The 13,486-nt window shown below is 38.4% G+C and overlaps 5 protein-coding genes across 5 annotated transcripts; 3 read left to right on the top strand and 2 right to left on the bottom strand.

The window, feature by feature from the left end:
- Window positions 1-161: 161 nt before the first annotated feature.
- C9374_001040 (uncharacterized protein) lies at window positions 162-3,689 on the top strand (the record flags this gene model as incomplete). The annotated part of the gene is made up of 2 exons (XM_044685940.1): window positions 162-955; window positions 1,523-3,689. The coding sequence occupies 2 exons, from the start codon at window positions 162-164 to the stop codon at window positions 3,687-3,689; spliced, it is 2,961 nt and encodes a 986-aa protein (XP_044552182.1).
- A 338-nt stretch (window positions 3,690-4,027) lies between these two features.
- C9374_001041 (uncharacterized protein) lies at window positions 4,028-4,588 on the top strand (the record flags this gene model as incomplete). The annotated part of the gene is made up of 1 exon (XM_044685951.1): window positions 4,028-4,588. The coding sequence occupies one exon, from the start codon at window positions 4,028-4,030 to the stop codon at window positions 4,586-4,588; it is 561 nt and encodes a 186-aa protein (XP_044552183.1).
- A 147-nt stretch (window positions 4,589-4,735) lies between these two features.
- C9374_001042 (uncharacterized protein) lies at window positions 4,736-5,905 on the bottom strand (the record flags this gene model as incomplete). The annotated part of the gene is made up of 1 exon (XM_044685962.1): window positions 4,736-5,905. One exon carries the CDS (start codon window positions 5,903-5,905, stop codon window positions 4,736-4,738), a length of 1,170 nt encoding a protein of 389 aa, XP_044552184.1.
- Window positions 5,906-6,191: 286 nt separating this feature from the next.
- C9374_001043 (uncharacterized protein) lies at window positions 6,192-11,186 on the bottom strand (the record flags this gene model as incomplete). The annotated part of the gene is made up of 1 exon (XM_044685973.1): window positions 6,192-11,186. The coding sequence occupies one exon, from the start codon at window positions 11,184-11,186 to the stop codon at window positions 6,192-6,194; it is 4,995 nt and encodes a 1,664-aa protein (XP_044552185.1).
- A 93-nt stretch (window positions 11,187-11,279) lies between these two features.
- Window positions 11,280-12,460, top strand: C9374_001044 (uncharacterized protein; the record flags this gene model as incomplete). The annotated part of the gene is made up of 5 exons (XM_044685984.1): window positions 11,280-11,290; window positions 11,667-11,722; window positions 11,920-11,980; window positions 12,227-12,278; window positions 12,335-12,460. 5 exons carry the CDS (start codon window positions 11,280-11,282, stop codon window positions 12,458-12,460), a joined length of 306 nt encoding a protein of 101 aa, XP_044552186.1.
- Between the last annotated feature and the right edge of the window lie 1,026 nt (window positions 12,461-13,486).

The following is a 13,486-nucleotide window of genomic DNA, read 5'->3' on the forward strand; positions in this document are numbered from 1 at the left end:
AATCACTTTTTCAATCACATGTTTCACAGTTCTCGGTACAATTCTTCACTCTTTTGTACAAACTTTAACAAATTCTTCTGCCCTCAAGCACACTTGTCACGCCTGTCAAAATCATCAACGTGTGAAAGTCAAACTGTTTAAAGAAACAACCACAAAAAAAAATGTCAGAGACATCCAAAAAGCCCTCCTCTTCGACCTCTCCCTCGACCGCAACAGCAACAACGAACCCTCCATCCAAACCAGCCAAGGGCATTCAAAAACTGGCAGGTGACATTGGTAAAAAGTACAAACTTCTCGTCCAAATCATGACCAGTGATCCCAGATATGCCAAAGCGCTGGCCGATGTGGTTCCTCCAGCCCAACATGAAAAACTAGCTGACTCTCTCATCAGTTTATCCTATGAAATTGGTGCTTCGTTAGCCATCATTAAATCATTGATTGGTTTAGAATTTGATAGAAAACAACAACATCCGAATACCATCCTTCGTGTCAATTCCATCGTTTCCAAAATGATGGGTAAATATACCAAGAGAGTGGGTACTGAATATTTAAGATTACTTCTAGGAAAGGTCGTCAATGAAGTCGTTGAGCAAGCAGAGACACTTGATTTGGAAGTCGATCCAGAGAAAATTTCAGGAGATAACAAACAAGAAATTATTGACAAGAGACTTCAACAAATTGAAGAAGTTTGTCAGAGATTTGTCGATCGTATCACAAGTGATGCCATGATTGAAGAAATGCCTCGGGAATTGAGAGCTGTGTGTTACTTTTTAAAACAAAATGGAGAGTTCTACAAGTTCGATATTGAAAAGATGATTCTCCCATTGGTCTCTGGATTTGTGTGTTTACGTTATATTTGTCCAACCATTGCCATGCCACAGAATGCAGATATTATCAAGATGGATGATTGGAAGAAGGGAAATGTGAGACCAAATTTGACTCAAATTGCAAGAGTGTAAGTTTTTGTGTTTTTGTGTGTGATTTATATATATATATATAATCATGATGATGATATTTTCTCGCTTTGAATGTTCCATTCACTTGGTGTGAATTGACATGTATGTATGGATATATATATACACATCTCTCTCTCTACAATGGGTGCTGTACTTGATGTTTTGAACACATTTAACAATGCATCGCTGGATGACCTCATAATGATGATCCAATTTGGTCTACGATCATGATTGTTACTACACACATGATGATCCACTCGACTTGAATCTACTAACCAACAACAACAACAACAACAACCACCAAAACCATTATACTTGACATATGGATGTTGGCGCACTTGTATGTGGTGCGGAATGAAACTCTCATATTTCACGAACGAACGAACATATCTCTTCTTCTTTGAAATGACCTCACCATCATCATGATCATCATCACTGATACCATCATGATTCATCACCACCAACCCTCTCCTTGATGGTATATATATACATATGCTCCTCTTTGTCACTTGTCATCTTTTCAAACAAACTCTCAAAAACTTCTAAATGGACCAACAAATTCATAGTATTCAAAAACTTGCGAATGGTGAATTATTCGACACTGCCACTCCTGCTCTCATGCCTCTCAATGGTTGGATTCAAAAGAATCAAAATAACATGTTGAGATATTTAGGTCAACTTCCAATCGATCCAAAACAACAAGAAGGATTGAATCCATTCGGTGATTTACAACGTTCCATTACCTTTGAAGACATTCACTACAAATCCTTCGATATGGAAGATTTACTCTTTCTTCACACTCTCATTTACGATTATGGTTACGAGTTGATTGTTTCCTTGCAAAATGAAGTCATTATGACTCATGACAAGAGACCTGTGAGTATTGTGAGTACAGAGACAGACTTTCTTTCTCTTGTTCAAGATTTGGGTCCACCTCCAGAACGAGAACGAAAAATTCCACCTCCAACTAAACCTACCGATGATCGTAGAGGTAGTGTGAAAAAACCAAACACCAATACAGCTACAGATACACCTCCTGCAACACCAAACAAATTGCAAAGAGAAACACTCGTAGGTGCTACCTATGATCAAATTCAAGATAAGGTATTGGAACGTTCGATGGACAATTTGATGAAGAATGCTGAAAAGTTTGATTTGAGTGAAATGGATCGAACTCGATTTTTATATGTTGGAAAACCTACTCGTACCAATTTACCTGTGGTTTATTTGATTTTGCATCGTTTGAAACAAGAATTCTTGAATCATAATGACAAGTTGATGGTTTATATTTACAAAACTTTGGGTCCACTTTTCAATAGCAAATATTGCTTGATTATTGACTTGAGTTGGGCAGAGTTGACTGATGAATATCAAGCATTGCTTTATAGAGCTGTGGTTGCTTTTGCTCGATTGATGAAGATTGAACACTTGTCCAACTGTCAACAAGTGTATGTCTTGCATCCAAACTTTAAGACCAAGAATGCTGTCGATGATATTTTCAATATCATTCCAAATGAAACAAGACAGAGACTTATCAAGACCAAATACGATTGGACATCGTTGAGTGACATTATAGAACCAATCAAAATTTGGATTCCATTCGTTTCTAAAAAGTTCATTCCAACAACGTACAATCTCATGCAAATGAAAGGAGAAAAAGGTGAAGGTGGAAATGATCGTCTCTTGAAAATCACGAATGAATCTCTCCTCGTGTTAGATTCCAAATTGGGAACTGTTCTTGATGAAATTCCATTCAGTTCGATCATTGACATTCGAACCAAGAAACAAACCAATGAATTTATTATTAGACATCGATCGGAAACTGAACAACAATTGAAAGAAAGAGGTGGCGATCTTGGTTACATTTCCAAGACCATTACCACACCTACTTCACAAGAAGTTCAAAAGAGATTTAATTGTGTCTCGGATCAACAACGTGACAATCTTGTTGAAACCATTGCAGATGTTGGTGTGAGATTTACCTCATTAGAAAAACAACAAACCTTTGTCGTTGAGAAGGATACCAAATCAGGAAAGAGACAAAAGAGAATTCTCAAATTCGCCTATGATTCTGTCCTCGTGTTCAAAGATGGAGTAATCAAGAGAGAAATTCCATTCTCAACTCTTCAATCCTTCTACATTGATAAGGATAACAAGACAAGACTCTTCATCAATTTCATGTTACTAGGAAGAAAGAAGGCCTATGTCGTGTATCATGACAATGCCATTTCTCTTCGTGACAGTCTTTTGGATACTGTATTAAGATTTAAATTCAATGTTGATCTCGAAAAGGAATTGTTTATTAGAAAAGATTTGGATATTGTCGTGGATCGTTTCTTTTCAGCTGCCAAAGACAAATCTCTCGGTGACGATGAGAATTTAACATCTTCAGATATCAAGCAATCCATTAACATGAATCATGCTTCAGAAGATATTAAGAAATTATTCCACAAATTCCATCCGCAATCTCATGACAAACGTGCAGCATTGAATGTTGAAAAGATGAAAATTATTTCCAATGGTTTAAATCTTGATTTTAATACTGAACAATGTGAACACATGTTAGAAGTTTTAGATGAAAAGAAGATGGGTTATGTGGTGTTGGATGATTTGGTTCGAAATTGGATTTTCAATAAGAGAATGAAGGGAATGATTCAAAAGAGAAAGGAAGCTCAACAAAAGAGAAGTGAACTTTTACAAAAGCAAGGATCTTCCAACTCGGTGAAGAATTAATTATCATCTAATGATGATATGAACGATGGTTATTATGATCAAACACCATGATGGCGTTCATGCACATCACACACAGAAATAAATTTGATGTATTTTATTCAAGTGTCAGGAGGTTTGTGAAAAGGTACAACCATCATCAATAACCTTGTTCTTTACTGTAAAGAAAGAAATGAATGCATCCAACTTTGAGTACTTGGCCCTTAACTGCAGTCAATCAATTTTGATTTGTAAACTTTGATTTGATTGACATCATGACCGCATCGATCATTATTTCATGGTATTTGTGCGTTTCAATAAGGACGCTATGAGACACCATCTTACAAAAAAAACAGAACAAAATGTCCTCGGCGTCAGATAACACAACGAACAAACAAGAAGAACACACCTCCTCGACACCTTCTCCATCCTGCACGACGAGAACTGGTTCTTGTCGTTGTGGTCAATTACGTTTCTCTGTGAAAGGTAACACTCATCTCTACTGTGGTTTGTGTCATTGCAGAAATTGTCGTCTTGCCACTTCCGCTCCAGTCGCTCTCGTCATTGGAATTGCAAAAGAAAATTTCGAATGGACTCACGGCAAGGACTCGGTGTTGAAAATTGTAAAAATCTCTGAGAAAATGGAAGGATACTATTGTGGTGCGTGTGGTGGTTATGTGGCTCAGGGAATGCCCGAATATCCAGTGATTGGAACGTTGGGTTGTGTCTATGATGAAATGAAACAAGAATTTTGTCCATTGGAAAAATTGAAACATCATGCAGATGATGCAATGAAACAATTTTTCACACCTCAAGCTCATGTGAATTATGAGAATCGAGTGATTGATATTCCAGACCAATTGCCGAAATTTATGGATTTCCAAAAACCATTTGGTTCAGGAAGAATGTATCAAGAACAATGAGTGTGAAACTCGTTATCATTCAACTGCATGACAATTCAAATCGTCAACATGTAATGTTGGCCGCGTGATATCTCTACAAATTGTTATAAACAATTCCACACAGGTGTTTGGTAATTATTATTATTTTACAAACATGTTCATGAAGAATTACTTCTTGTAATGTTGTTTCATGGCCTTCACATAGCCTGGTTGAATATTATTCTTCTCCAAGAAACTGAGATAGCTTTGGAAATCTGGAAGATGGAACACTTCATCGGAAATCTTTCCTTTAAACTTGCCAAATGGAATAGGTTCTGTTGGACTAAATGAAAATCCTCTCTTTGAAGCTGCTGCTGGAGATGCAGTGGTGCGAGTTGGTTTTGCGTATTGAGCTGCACCGTCATCTTGAGAAGCAAAGTTGTCAAACATGGACTCTTCTCCATCGATGGCTGAAGGTGGAGCTACATCTAATTCTGCAGTACTGACTTGATCTTCCACAATGGCCACAGAAGCAACAGACGGTGCGTTATTATTACTGTTACTGCTATATGCAGACTTTTTCTCGACATACGGATAACCAATTTCTCGGTCCTTTCTTCTGTAGAGCTTTTTAGTTTGTTGTGTTTTCACGTGCTCACAAAACACTCCAACCACGTTTTTGGCTTTCCATTCTAAAATGAAATTTGGATCCCAAAGCTCACTAGCAATTCCAATATCTTTACAACATCGCATCAATGCATTTGATTTTGCTCCTTCAAGAGAACTTCCGATACTCTTAAAACCTGAATTATCAATCGTTTGTTCTCCGAATGATTGGCTTACAAATTGTCCATGGCAAATTAACACAAACTCTTGAATAACATGACCATTCTCAATTTTATAGTCTGATTTTGGAATGAGGCACCAACCACCAGGTCCGAATGCTTTGTTGAGAATTCTTCTGTACTTAATTTCAGGCAAATACAAAATACCATCAGGCTTGACCTCAATATCTTCGTCGGGAATAGGAGCCAAGAGAACGGAAGCAACTTCTTGGGAGAATGGTCTGGTTCCAATTCTACTGTAGACGGATCCATTTGGTGTAATGCTTCTCAAGTCAGCTGAAGCCGAAGGTGGCTCGGAAATGTTTGCAATGGATTCATGACTTTGCAAAGCCTCTTCAAAGAAAGGATCATCCACTTGGTTTCTTAATATTTTGTTTCCGTATCCAAAAGCTCTCACACCATGGATGGATGTGTTATTGGAAATTAAAATCTTTGATGATGTTCTTGATGAGAGCAATGAAGTTTGTGAACAGAGAGATGATGATCGAACAGCCAAAGCAAGTCGGGAACGCATTTTTTTGTGTGGAACGATTTCAAGCAGCTGATACAGCAGCGCGTTGTTCAATCAATTTAAGTCATTGCTCGCAAATCTCAATATTGATAGGATTTCATGTTCGAAAAGAGTAAAACAACAAGGACGACCATGTGCCGTTGTTATCTCGTGAAGAAATCAGTGCCAAAATCATGATTTGTTTTGAAATTATATTTGTTCGTCCAAAATCTTGTCCTTAAAGAGTACTAGATGGCATTGTAATCATGGTCACTTCCAAGAAAAGGGCTGCTTCAAAACAACAAACCACTCACAGCTCGTGATGGGGTGAATAAATAGTGGTTGGAGAAACTTTGACAGCATTGGTGGTTGATTCTGAATAGACCAATTTGCGAAGTAGATTCAAAATTTCATTTTGTTTGACAAGAGGGGCAATGGACAAGTCAAACGTTTGGAACGGGTTGTCAATCCAAGTAATCAATGCTGTGTCTGTGCCCTTCACGACATCAATGTGCAACATGATACATCCACTGTTGTGAATGAATCGTTTCGAGAGCTTTCTCTGGAAGGAATCTGGAATGAAATTGAATGGTGGTTCACAAACTGCGTTTCTAATCGTGTACATGACTTCGAAAGATGAAATTGGAATTCTTACGTAACTTCTGAATGGATGAATATTTTCTAAAGGATCAAAAGCTTGTTTGGAGTCTTGTTTAACATCTTGCTTGGAGCTGTAATTCCCGTGTACCAGTCTCTCAGCGGCCTGCTTGGATGCATGAACATAATTTGTATAATTATCAATTTCGGCTGGAGTTTGAATCATGGCAAAGCCACACTGACGAGCTCTTCTAGCGAGTGACTGCAAAAACTCATCGATTAAGGCTGCAGTACATACCAACCATTGTACTTTGAAGGCCCAAAATTCTGCAGGATGATAGGTCGCCTTATAAACAATATTGATCCACTCGACACGACTGTTGTCATCTATACCCCCTTCTTGAGGAACATATTGGAATTTTGATGTTTTCACTGATGAGATGGGAGAGGAAAGGGAGGCTGATTGTTGTTGAAGCAGAAATGGCTGACTACTACTTGAGAGTGTTTGAGGAGAGTTATCTTTGGGTGACGATTCTTCTCCAATGATTGTCACATCAATGCCATCACCATCCATGGCTCTGAAATTTCTATTAATAATGGAATCTTTGAATTTTCTAAAACTCTTGATCCTTTCAGAGTATTCATTCGAGTTGGACAAACCTTGTGAAAAAAGATCACCGTTCGAAGATGAGCCCATACCGCCCGATATAACATTTGAGGGAGGTGAATTAGTGCTCGAGAAGCTAGAATTGTTGTTAAAGGCTCCAAAGAGTTGTGTAGTGGATGAGAACAAATGTTTGTTCGAGTTCATGATTGGAACGAAATGAAATTGTAGAGATCTGTTATGAAGCTCATCTGTCATTTGATTGTGATCTCCACAAATAAGGTAATCCAATTTGTTCCAATTATAATCAACTGAGGAATTAAAACGAGTCACTCTAGATTCATAACTGTCAAGAGTTGGATTCCACAACATGTATCGATAAGTGTAGCTAGATCTTGCATTATTAAAAGGATCAGCACTATTGTTGACAACGTTTTGAGAGGAAGCCAAGCTTGAAATAATATTGCTTGAGTTGGAAAGGCTCTTGTCACCTGTGGGCTTGTTGGAAGCTTTAGGAACATATCTCTCAATAGTAATCATGTTCGAAATATTGGGGTTGTATGTGATTCTATGGAATTGATTTGCAGACGAAAGGCAGTATTCCATCTTTTGAGGTCTCGACTTTTGCAACTTGGACAAGATACTTTCATTCGAAGACTGATTTGCTGAGTCTGAATTTGAAGATGTGACGTGGGACGATGATGCATGTGTGGCATTTCTACGTCCTCTTGTGGCTCCTCGTCCTCTCAAAGCGCCTCTGACAGGGCGTCCTCCTTTTTTAACTCCTGTGCTGGTACTACTTTCCGTGTTGGAGACAGAACTATTTGTTGAAAGCGTGTCTGAGTCGGCTGTATCCTTATGAGTGGTACTTCCATGCTCAGATATATTGGTACTCGATTCATGTTCCAAAATTAACACAATGGGTTCGTTCGTGAGTGGATCTTTGGGAATGTCGTCATTGAATAATTGAAAACCTTGATGCAATCTCTGACATACTAACTCTCTCACAAGAGTTGCAATATTGTTTTGATAAATATCATTTGTGTCCGTAATGCTATGGGTATGTAAGTCGAAATCGTTGAGAATTTTAAGTGCACTCTCTGGCCAATAATCTGTAGTGAGTGGAAGACAAGCAGGCTCTGTCATACTTTGCCAATTGACATTAAGGAGGAAGTGTTTGATGTATTCAGATTTTTGAGTTGGTCTCAAACCAGAGCTAGGATGGAGGTGTCCCCATCGTTTTCTGTGGAATGTGTTTTGTTGATTATTGCTTTGAAGTGCGCTTGGGCTTGATAAGCTTTCGGAATCCATATGGAATGGATTATAGAGTTTCATGTAAAACAGCTCCTTGGCCTTATGCCGTTCTGCAAATTCAGCCATGAATTCTTTTGCTCCAGAATGAGGTGAGTGTCGTCTTAAAAGAGTCGTTGAGCTGTGTTGAGCGCTAGAACTGTTGTTGATGTTGGTAGCACCAGTCGTGGATCCTGAAAAAGAATTGTGGTTTTGTTGGTGGTGATGGTGATGATGATTTCCAATCGAGTGATGTTGAGAATGATGCATTGCTTGTAGAGCATGTGAAGTGGTATTGCTTGGGGTACTGGAATTCGAGTTCGTTCCTTGGTGGTCATGGTGACCATAGAATGAATCGTGAGTAGCTCCTGTGCTGCTTGAACTACTTGGCAAATTATTTGTGTGGTGATGATTGTCATTATGCCTCAACTCTTCGAGATGAGGATCCACAGCAACCATGTGACCATGTGAAGATTTTGGGCTAATAACCTGATCCATGTGATTGTCCTTCTTTTTTGTTGGTGTTCCATGAAGAGAGTCGTTGCTGAGGGAGCTCAGAGACTTTTTGGTATGAGGCATGGACGAAGAATGGGATAAGGAGGTGCTGTTGGTGGATTGTGTGAGTCTGTTAATTTGAAAAATTTTGAATACATGCTCGTCATGTTGTCGAAAAAGCTCAGCTAGATTATTGTGAGAATTTGATGATGACGACGAGGAATTCATATTGACGGCTTGAATATTGAGCCAATATTTTTCAAAAAGAGGCAAATTTGTGGGGAGGTTGTCTAGGTTTGGCATTTTGGAAACTGGAAGAAATAAATTGGTGGCACCGTCTGAGCATTCACAATCATCAAAGTCTTGATTAATATCATTTTTGAAGTAGTTATCTCGATAAAATGTAATATTGATCCAATCCGGCGATCGATAGTAAGTATACTCTTTCATTGTGGGAGACTCAGCATTGTTCGAAAAGCCAATTTCCTTCTTCTTGTACTTGAATATGGGAACAGAATGAAGAGGTGGAACAGACAATGCAATAAGGTCAACAGAAAGACCTACATCCATCAATCTCTTCGTTGTAATCTTTCCTAGCACTGGTATTTGTACATTAAACATGCCACAGCCAGGTGACACCAGCAAAATAACTTGACCTGTACGTGACAAGTCACGATTTAGGTAATACTTGTCAAAACTGTTAAGAACTAGATTGATTGCTTCCATGAAATTTCCGTCTGCTGCCGATGAGTTTGTGAGGGATACTTTCTCTCTCTCACAGACGCTCTGAATATATGATTGAAATTTTAAAAATTCTGTCTTTAACCGAACTCGAATAAACTGTGACCTTGTTCTTTGAGTTTCACTCCAGTCTACTACCTTATAAAAGTCAACATATTTTCTTCCATCTTTTGAGCCTAGTATTGAATGAAAAATGCTTGTCTTATTTCCAAGAGAGGCCATATCCTCCTCTCTATTCTCTGAGAAGGAATTATTTTGATCGTCCTCGGTTAAGTAATGCCTAGAAAAGAGTACAATGGAGAGTGAATGATTGACACCAATTTCTCTCCACCTATCGAATACAGTCTTAATGAAACCATTAATGACTCTTTCAAAATTTAAATTTCCATATTCATCATATTCCCACATTTCCCTACTCATTTGAAATAGCCAATAAATTACAGCAGATTTTGAACGGTACGTAATTTTTGTGTGTCCATAAACAATAAGGCCCGCCGACACTTTTCCTACGCTTTCTTTCATTAATTCCTTAACCTGTACTCTAATTCCACCATGCCATGTCAACGTTTTTGATTCGTACACGCTTGTATCATTGAGATAGAGACCAAAACGCCACATGTCTGATCGAGAAAGAAAGTGGTCTCTCAAAGAAAATACTACATAATCCAACATGGCGCTCTCTTTTGGAATGACTCGCAAATACACTTCTCTTCTTGGTTGAAATTCGAAAATATCGGCAATATTTTTGGAAATGCTCAAATATTGAATTCCTTTCATAGTTTCAAGTGAAGAAATTTTGACAATAAACGCCTTGTTCGAATTTGAGCAGGTATTTGAATTGTTATTTTGGTTATTATTATTGTTGCTGATGGTGACATTTCCAACGGAGGGAGCTTGTTGTTTCATTGCTCCAGCACTTCCAATTGTAGGAGGTGTTGGAGCTCTATTTGATAAATTCTTCTCTCGGAACGATGACGAAAAGGGAGAAGAAGAAAAATTATTATTGTCAAAAGCATTTTGATTAGTTGCTGTAATGTCGATTGGTGTTGATGATGTTCCCATGACATTCAAATGGGAGGAAGTAACAGGAGATGACGCCGTTGCAGGCTGTTCATGAATAGGATTTGAATTTGGAGGATTTTTGGGCTGTGTAATTTCCAAAATATCTCCAATTTGAAGCCAACTCAAGGCCTTTCCATTAATAATAATTTCCTGTTCACTGAAATCCTTTTCATGAACGAGTAAAATATATTTTCTGTATCCAGAGGAAGAGCCAGAAGAAGATGATGACGTGCCACCATGATGATGAAGGCCACCACTACCGCTACCACCACCACTCGGAATATTAGCAGGTGTGGATATTGTTGGAAATTGTTGCTGATTGAAAATATTTGCTGATACAGATGTGGAAGGAGAGATTGCCCCTGTGGCGGAGCCGTTATTCATTCCGTGGTTATAATTCCCAGTTGTTGTCGAGCTTCCATCCTGTGTCGTCGTCAAGTTATTGGAAACCGTAGCATGTTGATGGGATGCCGAAGACGCGGATTTATGCAGATGAAGCCTTCTTGGTTTTTGCATTTTTTAAAATCATGAACCAATGTTCTTTAACATATTAATTCCTCACAACTACTCACGACTGATCATTGTTCTCATGAGGCATATTCATCAACAATGAGCACAGAGTAAGGTAGGAACAGTTGGATTTTCAATCTTCACATTGGTTAATTTGTTTTGAGAAATTACCAAGTATCACTACAATTTAAAAAACCCGTTAAGGGGCTTACCATTTTTGATTTTTCATACACAACCGAGTGTTGTAATCGTTTTCGAGTTTACAACAGACGGAAGTCGCAGAGTTTTAAAAGAACAGTGTTTCAAACCCTTGATCATTCAAAACACTGCACGAAAAACAAATACTCAACTCCTTGTACCTAATTCTATCGAATTTGTGAAAAAGCTAAATTCCGAAGTAGGAACAAGAAGGAATAGGAGTTGTTATTGTGAATACTACTGATAATAAGATACTTTTCGAATCAATTGCTAAAATCAACAACATAGGAGACAACAAGAAATCTCTTGTCTCAGAGTTGTATTCTTACGAAAAGAGTCGAAAGGTAGGTATCAATGGAGAGAGTACAATAATGAACTAACTCATCGGATTTCAACCATCTACCAATACACATCAACCTTTGGAATCATCCTCCTCTATGTGTCCGTGATGATTGATCATCATTCTCCACATTCTCATCGAAACATTGAAATCTCGTGCTTCAATTCCGATTTTCATTATCCTGTACATGGTGTCCTGAAGAGTACAACAACACCAAGAGCATCTATCCTCACTCAGACCAAACCACGGAAACTACTTGCGAGTTTTAGGACCATCTTCCCAAAAGACCAATAGAATCTCAATCACACACACACGAGCAAGTGCTGCTCTCGTCTCTCTGTGACACTTCTCAAAGACGCACTCGTCCCGTGAGAGCAATTCAAAAGACAGCATCCAAAAAAAACTCTCTAATTTCATCCTCAAACGTTCTGCAGCAGAACATAAAAGCTAATCTCCTCAGAGCACTCCACGGAACGGCAGCTATTGTTGATTACGCTCTCTCTGCTAGGTCCTGTACGACTCGTTCTCTCAGAGACCTGTTGGGAGTGATTCAACCCTCCGTAAGTATTCATTGGTTGTTGTACAGTACTTTCAAATCAACCATCTTTACGTTTAGTACAACACAACTACTATCACGCAGCAACAACGTTGTTATTCATTCTCTACCTTCTCTCTCTCGAAGGACAAACCTCTCTATCCGAAGCTTGTTCAAGCACCTCTCCATCTACCTTCCTCTATCTAGACTCGTTTCCAAATACTCAAGCAACAGCAGTAGTGATCCTACTCTATTGACCGATCCATCATCCGTGGTCTGGACGCACACGAAACAAATACAAGCCGAACCTTGCTCGATTACAACTCTCGAAGGCCTGTATTTCATTTTTGAAAGAGAGAAGAGACTCCATTGGGTTCTAGTGTCTTCTTCCTTTTAGGTTGTTGTTGAATCGATATTTATATATTGAATTTCGACACTCTCTTGTTTGATCTTTGTGTAAGTTCAATTTTCATTTTGCTTTTTGTGTATTTGACTTTTTATCTGATCCGATGTGTATGTACACGACACTATTCTGATGATGAATCATGGATATATACACCTTGATATTCATACTCTTTGTATGCCTATGGACTATATGTTTTGTTATTTCACTCATTGTACATCCTTTCTCATTGGATCATGTGTGACTCTCACCCATTTATGGAACTTGATTCATTGTTATCAGAAGGAAACAAGAAGCAGAAGATTTTTTAGGTACGTTGCGTTCTCGATCGATTTGTTGTATCTATATTGTGATTATTATTATTATGTACATATTGTGTCTTATGAATTTCTTCCATTCATCACATTGTGACTTACTGTATCTGTACACAAAACGTGATGATGATTCTACTTGTACGAAAATGAATGAAACGAACCTGTAACCTCACCCAATGCTTCCATATTCACCTATTTCCTACATGTACTATGACTGTATCAACAAACCAACTCATACACTCAACTATGACATCATGATGGTCGATAACAACAACTGCACTCTATCAAATATCTGGATGCATCCAATGCAACCACAACCAACCCATCACCACAACTACCACTTGCGCCTGGATGTGTACCATTGTCGTATGTGCCATTCATGGTGACCATACTCTCACGGACACGTGGTGTATTGCTGTTGACATTTGCCAACCACAGCAATTATTTATTCCCAACCTAGTTGTACTGAGAAGGAGAAGATCCTACAATCAATTCAACTATTGTTGTGTTACATTG

This window comes from Naegleria lovaniensis (assembly GCF_003324165.1).
Source record: "Naegleria lovaniensis strain ATCC 30569 chromosome Unknown tig011, whole genome shotgun sequence".
NCBI classification, from domain to species: Eukaryota; Heterolobosea; class Eutetramitea; order Acrasida; family Naegleriidae; genus Naegleria; species Naegleria lovaniensis.